This window comes from Pterocles gutturalis, unplaced genomic scaffold (genome assembly GCF_000699245.1).
Source record: "Pterocles gutturalis isolate BGI_N339 unplaced genomic scaffold, ASM69924v1 scaffold15175, whole genome shotgun sequence".
Lineage (NCBI taxonomy): Eukaryota > Metazoa > Chordata > Aves > Pterocliformes > Pteroclidae > Pterocles > Pterocles gutturalis.
Window position 1 is genome coordinate 148764 of NW_010141125.1, and position 13845 is coordinate 162608.

Below are 13845 nucleotides of genomic sequence, written 5' to 3' on the forward strand. Positions count from 1 at the left end.
TATTTTTATATTTTAAAAGAAGCCACCTGTAAATACTATTTTCTTTTGCAAAAAACCAAAAACAACAAAACAAAAAATAAAACCCAAAAACACAAACAAATTACAGTAAAACATAAAAAAGTTCTCAAGTGGAAAGTTATCATTCCCAATGTTCTTGAGCTGTTCCTTCTTTAATCATTCTCTCACATTCTCCTTCACCAAACTTGGTCCACTTAACAGTAGTATGATTTTTTTTAAATTTTTTTTTAAGACTCATTCAACAGCTTAATTATAGCTAATAAATTCTGAGGTTGATAAAGTTTTTGTACTGTTGCCATTTTGACTAAGGCAGAGGAGATGAAAGTGAGAAAGGTATTCAGTGCAAAGTCAGATTTGTGCCATTACATAAAATGAAGTCCAGTAGGTGTAATATTCACAGATAGCATCGATTTAGCAATCTTTCTGGTGGGCTGATTTACTTTCACATAATAAAAATGGCCTATCATGTAGGATACAGTTCATAAAACTATGAAAAATTACTACTGTATTGTATATGAGACCACATGCTCCCTGAATTTTTTCAGAATCATGCTACGTGGGATTTGTTTAAATTAAAATAGCTGTTTCAAATAAAAGCAAAAATAAAAATAAATATTTTATGTGGCACAATCTCACCACTTTACAGGTATACTAGAAAGACAGACTCTTAAAGCATTTTGATACTGATTACAATTTTGATTAAATGGTATTAAAATTTATATATAAATTATGTGACAGTTGGTTTGGATAAAACATTCAAGAAAATTCTCAGCATTAATATTTCTTGTGGAGTTTATAATCAAAGCAAGCTACCTTTTAAAAATACCAGTACACCTGTGATACATCCTCTGCCAAGTTCTCTGGCCTTCTACAGTACACACAGGTTTGTCAACTGTGCAACACCATTTACAGTTTATTACAATTAAATCAGTCAGTCTCTGTTATATGCATCAAATTCAATTTTGTATTATTTATAAACTGGGGTTTTATTCTGAGTTAAAGTGAGCTATATTTTTCAACCCTTCACCAATTCTAAATGCTTAGTTGTAAAACATTTACACATTTGGGGATTCTTGCCTTAAATGCAGTGCTTATCTCTAAAAAAAAAAAACAACCACAACTATGCAAAGAATAAAAACCTACTTAAAAAAATGAATGCAGTAGTACTACAAAGTCATCTGAAAGTCGATTTAGACTTTTTAAAAAAACTTTAGACCCAATGAATGTGAATATAGATTTAGTGACATTTAACTATATAAAAAAAGTCTCTGTATTGGAAAAAGAAGTATTTCGGTTTGCTGACATTGTATTTCATGGCTATAGCTACAGAAGTATATTGGTGACAGAACCAATAGCAAATATGGGAAAGACTGATAACATTTTAATTCTACAACATAATTTTAACACTGGTTTATTGCTGAACAAAGTTCTCTTCAAAATCTTTTGTGAAACCGTTAAATCTGTCCATTGAAAATCTAGGATTTCAAATTCAAAATACAATGAAGTACAGTTGTAAAATTAACTTTATGTAAGTTTCTTGATACACATGGCATTATTTAGGTAAGACTTTAAAATAACGTTCTCCTGAAGTATCAGCATGGTTTTCATGCTAATAAAAGCGAGAGGTGTGCATGACTTACGCCACAGGAGATAAGCCACATGTATTTATTTATTTACTTAAGACAGTGGGCTTGCAATATGGGTAGATATGAACACTGAATTATCAGAAAATGGCTATATTTTAAAAGAAGGTGAAATGATACCAATTATTAATTTCAATTGCTTATAAGTGACCCTGCCGAAAAACACCTAGGCCCTTTGACTACAATGATGAACTTAAACTACAAATTGGTATTCCAGCCCCCTGCCCCATTGCTTTATCAGGGTATTTACTAGTTGTCTCAGGCGAATATCTAATTAAACAGAAAGGTAGCCTCACCTGTCACCTGAAACTACCACTGCAGATCATCAAAGACTGTTAGCAAAAAATGATTTTTGCAATATCAGGTCAAGCTTTCAAAGACAACCAAATCCTTAGCACCCGTTACTCTTGACAGAGAGAGGTTTTAATCTATTTTCTATTAACTTTTTTCTTTTTTTTTTCCCCTCTCTGGTAAACATGGGCTATGACCTTATTCTGATTATACCCTGTTGCCCATTGAAGAGTTTTCAAGAAATGAGAAGGAGCCAATGGGCTCTAAATAGTGTATGGTGATACAAAAGAAGCTATCTTCTAGAAAACTTAAGTAGTGTCTTGTTACCAGCTTTACACTTTCTGTAAAGCATAAGATCCTTACATATGAAAGATAAAAGTGTTACATAAATACAGCAAATATCCAGGAGGGCCCTTTTTACTGCATTGACTGAAATCTGTATTGTTTCTTGTAGTTAACTTATGGGAGGTTACGAGAAGTGAAATGTAGTCATTGTTAGGAGACCTGAGATCTGTCACCTGAATTTGACTTTTGAATATGACAATATCATGAAAGCCTGCACAACACCGCTTTTGATGAGAGCAGAATAATAATACTTGGCACATAGCGCTTTGCATCCTCAAAGCCCTGTCCAAAACAAGAATCCCCACAACACCCCTGTGAGGTAGGGAAGTATTATTATCCTTACTTTACAGATGGGAGAATATACACAGAGAGATTAAATGACTTGTCAAAACCCACACTGAGTCAGCAGCAGGGATGGGATAAGAACTCAGCCCACACATTGCTTCCTAGCCAATGTCAATAAACCGAAAATATCACTTTTCTCAATAAGCTTAAATACTTCATTCAGGGGTCCAAAGGCATTACACTTGAAGAACAGGAGAAAAATGAAGATTTACTTTCCATTCAAGGGTTAAAGAGAGATGCCCAAATATTGGATGTCATCTCACCAAGAGGACTTCAAAAGTTGTTTCTCCTTCAGGTTACACATTTTAGCAGCAAAAGGCAAATACCAAGAAATAGATTTTGGCAAAAAACCAAAACACCCTCCCTTCCCCCACCCTTAGTAATTCAAACTCAAACAACTTTTGAAGTATTATCTTCACAGCCCTTACCTTTCTGAATTCAGTCAGGTATCTGAGAACATGCATCCTCCTCATAATATACAGTACAGTGGCTCAAAAGTTTATTGGAAAAAAAGGAATCTAAATCTTCAGATTTCTCCAGACACAGACAGGAGGCATTTATTCCTTTACTTCTTTCTCATTAAGCAACCATCCATTCATTTTATTTTGCAACACCAATCTGATATTTCCACACCAATTAAAAGAACAAATTGGGGAAAGGGGAAAGAACACGACCAAATTAATTATTGCAGCACTGAATTCATAGTGTTTCCTGATGCAGATGGATCTTTCAATAGTTTTTAAAAGGGAATCAGTTATAGCATTTATATTAAATAGATCACAAAGTTTATATATTTAATTGAGCTGGGAAAGCCAAGTTTACCAAATGTTTTTAAAACTGCAAGCATTCCCAAAGCTCTAAAATATTAACTACTCAGATTTTTGAGAAAAATAATGAATGGGTCAAAATATAGTATTTGGTTAACCAGCTGTGGTGTTGCAAATCTCATGTACACTCAAAGCACTTCTTACAAACAAGAACTGCAGAACTAAACTAACCTCGGTCTGCGGTCACAATCCTTTGGTAAGGATGGACACGCATATCGTGCCTTCGAACTTTAGTAGCCACCGCACCTAGTTAAATTGCAATTACCAAGACAAAGTTAGAAAATATTCAAAGAAAACATTAACAGCAGGTTTATCAAAATGGATTTAAATGATCATTAACTACAAAAGTTCATTTTAAGAAAAGCAACAAGTTAAGGCACAGTAGTTTCAAATCTTAATCTTAAAAACAAGTTTATCTGTGCAGATTAATATTGCATTTATTTTAAACATCCTGGCCTTAACCTGTTTCATCCATTCATTTACAATCCCAAAATTACAGTATTTCATGAAATCTATTAGACCCAAGCACATTTAAGCTTTACTAGTCACATATTCACTGAAGTGCCTTTCTTGCAGCAGGACTATTTTAAATAATGCCATCTTTTAATACTGACAATTATTTGCTAACCTTAAGATCACTTCCAGTTCTACCACAAAAAGAAAGTTTTAAAGCAATTCTTCAAGCCTACAGATTGTGATTTTAAACTTTAAGTCAATAAGTATGAACCGCAATGAATTAGGTGATTAGTAAAGCAAACACTATATAGAACACTTAGCAGTCAGTATACTACTATACACTCATAAATTACAGCTACTCTGGAATAATAGGAGCTAATCCAAATTAATAGCACTATTTTATTTTAAATCTATGTGCAAAAATGTGCAAGTAAGTCACTGACTGCTAGGCCAAGCTTTTTTCAAGGCTGCTGAAACTAAGCATTTGTTAAAATTCAGATCTGATGAAGGATCATTTAAGACCGTTCTTGCATTCTTAGCCTTTCGTTGGGAAAGCCATACCTGAAGATAAAAGGAAGGGAATTAAAAGTTAGTCACCAACTAAACTTTGATCCCAACACCAATATCCCCAAAAATACTACTAGGGACACATTCCTCTGCCATTTTTAACAGAATTATTTTAAAAGTCCACCATAAAAATGGACAAAATATAGTATACTAGAGAGTGAGTGTATTATGAAATAAAACAACAGAAAACTAATTTAGTTAAATTAACTCTGTACAAACTGCTCAGATAATAGAGCAGATGCTCTTGATTCTATGTCACCTAAGTGGGGGTGCGGTCTTTTTCTTTTCCCCTCCCTTGTCCTTATTTTAAAATAAGATTATTTGGTGAGACCTGTTTCGGGCATTACACCTGTGATCCCGCAGCTAAGCCCAGAAGTACGCAATGGTTTCAGATGTCATTTTAGGAGTCATTTTCCCCTCCTCTCTCTTTATAAAAAATTCAGTGAGAAATCACAATTCTCTGCATGGTGTTATGACCTATGGAATGACATATTTCTTTACTTGCTACTAACTGGATTCAGGAGAGGGGTTTGCCACTACCCAGCAACTGATAGCTACTGTGATGATGCCTGTAATTGCGACTCTACCCCAGGATGTACCGCAAACGGCCTCACAGATCAGAGGTGGAAGAGCTCGGGAGAACATTTACTTGTTGGGGTGAAATTACTAAATGATGACATGCTCATATGCTCACTGAATTTTAGCTATAGGGTAATGAACAACAACCCTAAACTGCTCAAACACAGCTCTACTGCATGCTTTTGTCCTACTAGAACTTTTATTATTGATTCACCAATCCTGAAAAGCAGACGTCTGAAATACATTTTCATTTCTACTGTATAAAATGGAATGTGAGAACATGCACACACACAGATAACTCAACAAGTACTTGTCACGTGAAACACTGATTTTTTGCAACACTTTCAATAAAATATTGACTTTAAACCTTATTGTCCAGTGTTCATTAGAGACGTTTAGAATCTGTGTAAATCAATAACTGACACTGAACAGACTAAGATTAAAGTCCTGTAAAACCAACATTATGCAGCACCAAGGTCATATGCAATTCAAAACAAGCTAAAGAGAAAAGATTATTCAGTTTCTGTAGAGGGTAGGGAAGGAAGAAACTACTGGAACTGCTTTTTACATATGGACCAGTTAACTGAATTGTCACAGCTGCGTTGTCACTCCTGCCTTCACACAGCAAGTCAACGGTCTGAAGCATTAGGAATGATGGCCATGTCAATCCAATGTTTCTAAAACAAGCTACCAGTAAAGTTGCTAATTGTATCATCCTTTGGTCAGAACTTAGTTTGCTTTATATTCATTCAAAGAAATTATTTTCTGCTTACAAAATGATTTACAGCTTTCTGACAATGAGGAGAGATTTATCAGCTGTGTACTAAATAAAGAAGCAAAAACCCCAACAAACTGAAAAAAGACCTTTCCATTCTCTTCAGTTTTGCTACTAAGAAGGTATAGCAAAATATGAAGTTCTCTCTTCCAAAGGTTACTGGAAATGAATTTATGTTGAAGAGAACACACACAAATCTGGTACTTATGGGAGCCCAAATGACATAATAGATGTCAATTTTTCTTTTTTTTTTTTTCTTCCTTGCCTAGGTATCCACCATCTGGTGTCACACAAACATTAGGATTTTATTTTCAGTAACCTTATCAATATACTAAAACCACATTTAATAATGCAAAAAGCATGTCTAAACTGTTAAGAGTTACACCATTTGAGCAGTTTTGATACACCTGAGATAAGACTGTTGCTTCAAATTCTTTTCTTTGAGCCCTGTGACCTCTACCTTGCATAAGCAACATATTCTCCAGCCATCCGCATAAAAGGATCTTACCTAATACACCACTAGGTTCAATAGGATACTCAAGGATTGACGTAGCTGGTGCCAGCGTGTAGGGGTATTCATACGGTGTGTAAATTAAACCAGCTTCGGGTCCAGGTGGAACTATTGCAGCGGTGGGATGAGGAGTTCCGTTTGGCATGACAGCGGTTTGTATTTGTCTGATCAAAGGCATTATGGTAGGGCCAGCTGGCGTAGGAGTACGCAGGGCAGCTGGTGGGAGAACAGGCGCAGGCCCAGTAATAATCCTTGGAGCCTGGGCTGTTGCTGCAAGAGAAAAGGCAAGGGCTGCTACAGTAAGCAAAGAAATTCAGAGGAGAGTATGGAGATAGCAGTACAAAACGTGGAAAGAATGGGAAAAAAAGAGGAAAAGTAGGAAAGAAGAAAAATAAAAGGAAATCATTAGTACATGCGCTGATCACACAGTGCCAAAGCACACCATTCAAATGCAAACAGCTTTCCATTTTCCAGTGTGATTAAGTATGAACATGCAAAATAAAAAGCCATTGTAAAACAGTGAGGTAGATTTCTCAAACAGGTTACACAGCACAAAAGCTCCATTTAGACCACACTTCTTCATTTATGCTATCAATACTGCATGAGACTGAGATGCATGCAGGAGGTACAAGGAAAATACTGTCATAATCAAATACAGAGTACAAAATTCAGCGCAACTATGGAGTCCACAGACACTCAGTTATGCAGAGCTGCCATGTGAGTCTACAGTTTTCATACATCTTAAAATTGTATTTAAACATATACACAATTCCAGTTTCCAGGATCAGTGAAGTTAAAGATGACCTAGAAACCTCATGCATCTCTTCTGCTACCCTACTCTAGCATGAATAAAAGTCATTTCCATATCAAATTCCCCAAAATAAAATACTTTCTTTGTATTAGAAGTTCACTATGGCCTCACTTAGGTTAAAGAAAATAGATGCTTTTTTTAAAAAAAACAGTGCTAGCACATTTCATTAAGTGTTATTTGAAGCCTGTTGGTGCATAAGATGAACAACTTTTTAAACACTAACACATCAGCTAGCAACAGACAATCTTAAAGGGTTATAATTGATATATTTCTATGCACTACTGTTGATCTACATTGATTTAATTAACTCGGAGGTGGTCTGAAAAGAGAAATGTGGGGGAAGTTCTTCAGACTTCAGACTTGGGGTTTTGAAAATATTTTTATTTTTTAAACAAAATGCTCAAACTTAATGTATAATTAAAAAAAACCACCTCAAACATTTTCACTTCCATTCTTAAATGGCAACAAACCACTATGGCTTCTACATCTTCAAGTTTTCAGTGAAATCAAAAACCAAACAGTGAAACCGTTTTATTATCAAAAAGTGAATATCAGTGTGGAAATTTCTAGCCAAAAATTAAAAAAAATCCATCTTCCCACTTATACTGACACAATAGACCAATAGGAATAGATTAAACAAAGAAATTGCTCAAATTATAGAAAGGTTTCTATGCAACAGTTTGCATCAATTTAAGCTAATCTGAAAGCTATTTTACTCATAAATTTGCAATAATTTAAAGACCAAAATATATTTAAAACTGATCTAACTATAACTATTACGGTGTTCATTAGAGCTGAAAGATCTATCACTACCATTGTAGCAGTAAAAGCCCTTGCTTATGTCTCTTTTCAAACCAGAATAATTACACTGGTGTAAGCATTCTCAAATCGACCTAACTGCATTCCAACCTTTAAAGATATTCAACATCGAAATGATGACTGTGTGGAGAAACAAATTGGCAAATATCAGTAGGCCCTTAGTGAAAAGACTGACTTAACAGTGCTTACATTTGACATCTGTATCACAGCTACAGCAAAAATTTACTTTGGAACACTATCAGAAACTACATTTTCAGGAGGAGAAATGAGATTTTCAACTAGAGAAAATAATTTGTATCACACATAGTAGCTATATGCTCTCATTAGTAGGTGTATGTAATTAATTTTCAGCTGTAAAACTCTGCATACATGCGTTTGCAAAAGCATTCTTGCACAAACGTAACGGAAGAAATCGTAAAAATGGCTCATTACATCACTGACCCCTGTGAACTCAGCTGTGAAATCAGTTGATGAATTGTTGGAAAAACATAACATTGGGGAAACACATGCAAGCAAGATGAAAGGAAGGAATATAATACAGAAAAATGTATTCACAGTATCCTGAACATCTATAACATTTTCAAATTAAATCTTTAAAAATAAAATTGAAAAGGAGTCCACTGTCCTTTATATGTATTAAGGAAAAAATGATTGTAAAATAGAAAAATATGGGTTAAGGGTTGAATTTTTTTAAACTAGATATTTGTAAATATTTCAACCCACACATACTTTTTAAAAAAAGAAGGGGAAAAAAAACCAAACAAAAAAACCCGCAGAACTGACATAACTTATCTCCAGAAAATCTTTTGCAACAGCTACCTACTATTCTGTTGGGTTTTTACTGCCTTCCATTCTCCAACACAGCTGCTACTGTACCTTTGACAAAAGGCAGCTTTAGGAATCAAAACCTGCAAACATTACTATGGCATTGACCTCCGAGCTTATGCCATGCTTACGTGATTTGATGTTGGCATCTCTGTAGGTGCCATTCAGAATTGCAAGCTCCATCAGCTGCATCTTTTTAAGGCTGTCTTCTCCTTCTGCCTGTGTGTGGAAAGATAGGAAGAACGTCAGGCTCATTCATTCACCAGTGCACAAGATCTAAGGGATCTAAAATAAAACACCTTCAAGTTCTAACCAAGCAAAAGATCTGCTTCCCATTAGTCACAAAAGCAATAAGATTTATCAACTTTTCCTTAAAATTATGTGCAAGTTGCCCATTGTCTATAATTAAATGGCGTTAATAAATATCTTAAGAGTTGTGTTTGACAGAAACGGTTTAAAGAAATTTTAGTAAATGTTTTCAGGTACCCCTAAAGGGATCTTTTATCTCTGGTATTATAGGGCTAGAGGAAGAGTAGACACCACAAATTTTAAGCAACTTCAACCTACTGTAACTCACTTCACCGTAGTTGACGCTGAATACTTGGGGGTGGGGCCCAAACAAGAAACACACAACAGACTTTGCGTAGCTGTCCAAACAGGACATCAGCAACTGCTGTAAGGCAGAACTTGTAATTCTGGCCTATGTAGATGTATTCTGATTAGGATATAAGTACTGTTTACACAGTGTAAGTTATTCTTGGTTTTGCTTCAATATAAATTACTTGCCTGAAGTTATCTACTCCATTGGCATCCTGCAGCTGGCGTAAATACTACGCAGCATTCAGCAAAAAAAGCTCACTTTGTCAGTTACTGACAAAAATATTCCTAATTAGTACAATTCCAGCTTTAAGACCAGACATTTTCTCACCTGTCTTTCCATAAATACTACCATTTGTCTAGTCTACATCCTATCAACCAAAAACCAAGATTATGATACAAGAAACCCAAGAGAGATGGCCAGCATCTACTTTATCGTGAAGTTACCACCTCGCTGCTTGTATTGAATGCCACTGCTGAGACTCTCAGTCAGATGGGAAAGAGGGCAGCTTCAGTGTCAGATGCACTGCATTCTTCCTTTGCTGAACAGATTTCTTACATTTTTACTTGTCTATTCACACAACGTTTTCCAGATATTTGGAACAGCATTTTCCAAGTTAATGGGAACATGGATAATAATGTACTGTGCCATCCACTCCGAAAATCCTGAAGTCGGATTTCAGAGAGAGTTGTTCACCTGTCTTAAACTACAACTCTTACAGATGGTTTGAACTAGGACTTCCAAAAGCATGAGTGATTACAAAAAACAGAAAAGCCACAAAGAATAGCAATCACCTTCTGGAACAAGACAAACAAACAACAAAAAAAATCTCTTGAACAACTTTGCGTCCATTACAGCACCGCACCACTGAAATATCTACAGTGAAGTATCGTCTCAAGCTAGGTAAGAGTTAATGCGATTATCTACACACGGTGTTCCAAATGTATAGGGAAATATGTTTTCAGGTAGCAAAATTTTGTTATACACACTTTACTCCCAAACTATGGAGAAGTAATTTAATAAATTACAAGCCAAAGTTTTAAAATCGTATCTAAGCAAACACAGTACTTAGCGTGAGGTATGCTCAAGGACCACCACCCCTTTGCAATGGAAACTTCAACATCTGATTTTTTATCAACAACTTATAATCAACGTGGTAAGATGGGTCAACGCTAGATTACTTTCAGATGTCAGAAAGGAAAGTCCGAACTGTCATACTGAGGACTTGCATAAACACAGAGAGTAAACACAGTAACAACTTACATTGTTGTTAAACATTCAGACTATACTGAAAGTTAGACATTTTCCTTACATATTAAATACTGTGTGACAGACCAACCTAACACTAACATTGAAAAAGTAAATACGCATTCAATTACCATTTTAACTACAAATTAATTGCACTGTTAAGTACTGTACTATCCAGAAACCTCAACCTGCACAGTCATTAAAATGATACCCTCTGGAATACAAAACGTACCGATTATAGCATGCTTAGTATGACATACTCAGAACAGACTTACAGTTTACATGCAAAAGAAATTTCAGGATTTTTTAGAAACTATTATTCCATTGCATCTTTGCTGGCAAATTACCCAGACAATCATGACGCAATAAAAACAATTCCAAGTCTATCTGCCTACACGGAGCTCACAAATTTCACAAATTCTTGTCGGTCAATATACCTTTTATCTCATTCATTTTAGCAATAAAGATTTTTAACACATTGATTCCTCTTTTCCCCTCCCCTCATAATGGTTCTACTTTGTTATTGGGTTGGGGTTTTTTGGCTGTATTTATTTATTTGATCATGTGCAACAAAAGAACTCCTCACAATGTCAGCTGCATCTCCCATATAGTTCCATTAATGTTACTAAAACTGCTCACTTCCTCCAAATAAGAGCTCAGGTGATTGATGTGACACCATTAATGACTCTCAGTAAATGCTGAATCTTACATTCCACTTGCTAGGACAATTTTAGTAACTCTAATTCCAGATTTTGCACCACAGTGAATATTTCCCAAATGTAACTATTTATAGGATAATAATTTTAAAACATTTTTTCCTTCTGATCTCTGCTTTGGATCTTTGACTTTTTCCTATAGGTCACTATGCTTCCTATGAGAAAAGGAATTACTTTTACAAAAATATCTGGATTTCAGCATAGAAAGCAGACCATGTCCTTAACTTTTAGTTTTAAGATTTACTTCTCTGAAGGACTGCTCAGCAGTTTATAAACTTTTATTCTTTTAAACAAACTCCAAAACAGAGTTTGAAACTTTTCTTTAAAGACTGTATCAGCGATAGTTCACTGATGCAAGATGTGGACGTGCATTACTAGACATTAACACTGTCTTTTCAACTTCTGGTATTTTGTTTTTTGAAACGTTTATCAGATAGAGAGAAAAAAACCCAACCCCAACAAAAACCCACCGCTCTGAAACCATCTTCAATGCTGACCACCAGGGCATCATTCCGACTCCTCCCAGAAGATGGCACTGTTCATTACACAATACTGTCCCCTCAAGACATGGGTGCTTGGCACAATCGGCACCACCCTACCAGCACCGCTCAAAACCCGGCGACACCCTCACACCCTAAACTTGCAGCAGTCACTCGGACCACTCTTCAAGGTGGAACTCACGGAAGTGGTCAGGACCCTTTCAGATATGCTGTCACGTTGTTCATTCTCTGGTATCAAGCTCTCTGCTCGAACATCCTTCACCAATAGCCAAACCCTCACATTTCCAAGAGCTGGGACAGAGCAATGGGCGCATGATTTTTTCCTGCCCCTATCCTCTCTCTTCCTTGCTGACAGATGATCAAACGAGGCACACCGATGCAATCTATCTTAGCTCCAGGCATTTCTGCAGGCACTCTCTGTTAGAGCAAAGAGAGGTTGCATCAGGGACTCCAAGGCAATCTCTAAAGAGACAGTATGTTACCCGTACAATAGCTACAAGAAAGCTCAGTCATTTGTTCCACGAGTAAGCTACTTTGAGCAAACATCAATAAGGTCACTTAAAGCCAGATCCACATTACTAAGTTGAAGCTGAAGTGACTGCCTCAATCCTCTCATCCACTTAAATCTCCAGTGATTTCCTTGTATTTCTCATGTACAAATAACATGCAGATTAAGAAAAAACCGTAAAGGTATCTTGAAACATAACTCTTTGCAACTACTCACTGAATATAAATACTGAAGAGAGGCAAGCAGTAAATCCTAACAAACCCAACAGCCCAGACAACAGCCGTCACCATTTGGTGAGCACGTGGCCAGTACTCCTCACGTTAGCTCAGCTCTACTTGTGCCAGCAATGGAAAGACCTGAAGGAGATGCAATGCCAGTGACCACTACCATTTTAAGTAACTTATTTTCTAATCTTTGTCAGAGTAAGATTAATAGTCACAAGGTTCAAAACGCTAGTAACAACTGTAAGTGCCACCTACTTGAAGTCTCTGGGGAATTGCTTCCCAAATTAAAACAATTTCAAATGAAACATACAACGCTGACCACACTAATGCCCAAGTAAAACCACAACTCTGTCGCTTCCCAAATTAGAACAATTACAAATGAAACACACAACGCTGACCATACTAATGCCCAAGTAAAACCACAACTCTGTCTCCTACACTAGGCAATACTGTCTGTTAAAAAAAAAAAAGAGGAAAGCAGTTACATAATAAACTGCTATTAGTAAGAGCTTGTTTCATGTCATAAAACAGCTCAGATAAAGCACTCCATTTAATTTTTTTAATGACTTCTTTTAATCATCAATGTCCAAGCTATACTTCAGCCTGACACCCCAAGATCCTCAGAGAATTCATTTAACTAATGCTTCTGAAGTTATTATTAGGCACTTAAATGCCTCAGATTCTCATATGCATCCAGTGAGCCCTTAAGAGTACCGTACAGTTTCACTTCTTATTTCTACACAAAACATACACACACCAGATAGATACGGTATCGAGGTGGAAGACAGACAGGCACACAGACTCCAAACAGAAGGGTATCCACGGTGCTATGTCACTGAAGACTTCAGAGGATGACAAGTCTTCAGAGGCGACAGGTAGATTGTTAGATTCTGTGTACAGTCAACTCTGAGAAGCCTGTAATAATTACAGTAGAGAAGGACAGAAAGATGCTATCTTAAAAGGACAGAAGGACCAAGCAGCAATGTCTACTACAGAGCAGAGATCCACGAGCCAGCATCCAGTGGTGCCAGTCACTGCCCGTAGTGCCCTGACATGATGCTGCTGGACCCAGACTGACTCACATGGAAGGTGACTACAGCTGTTAATTCACAAACCAAACAATCCACTTCTCATACGATAGCAGAGATACCTTATCCTGACAGAGCTCCCTGAGCCTCGCAGTCTTACCCGGCTCAGACTCACAATGTACTCTGGCTTCAACAGATGAAGAGAAAGCTG

The 13845-nt window shown here is 36.4% G+C and overlaps 1 protein-coding gene across 1 annotated transcript in view; it reads right to left on the reverse strand.

Annotated features, from left to right (window-relative positions):
- QKI (QKI, KH domain containing, RNA binding) overlaps nt 1–9031 on the reverse strand; it is a gene marked incomplete at its 5' end in the record, with an annotated part of 11027 nt that extends 1996 nt beyond the window's left edge. The window contains 3 exons of the mRNA XM_010083927.1: nt 3641–3715; nt 6355–6627; nt 8944–9031. Of these exons, the coding sequence (XP_010082229.1) occupies nt 3641–3715; nt 6355–6627; nt 8944–9031 (436 nt within the window). The remainder of the gene's footprint in view (nt 1–3640; nt 3716–6354; nt 6628–8943) is intronic.
- Nucleotides 9032–13845: the final 4814 nt, after the last annotated feature.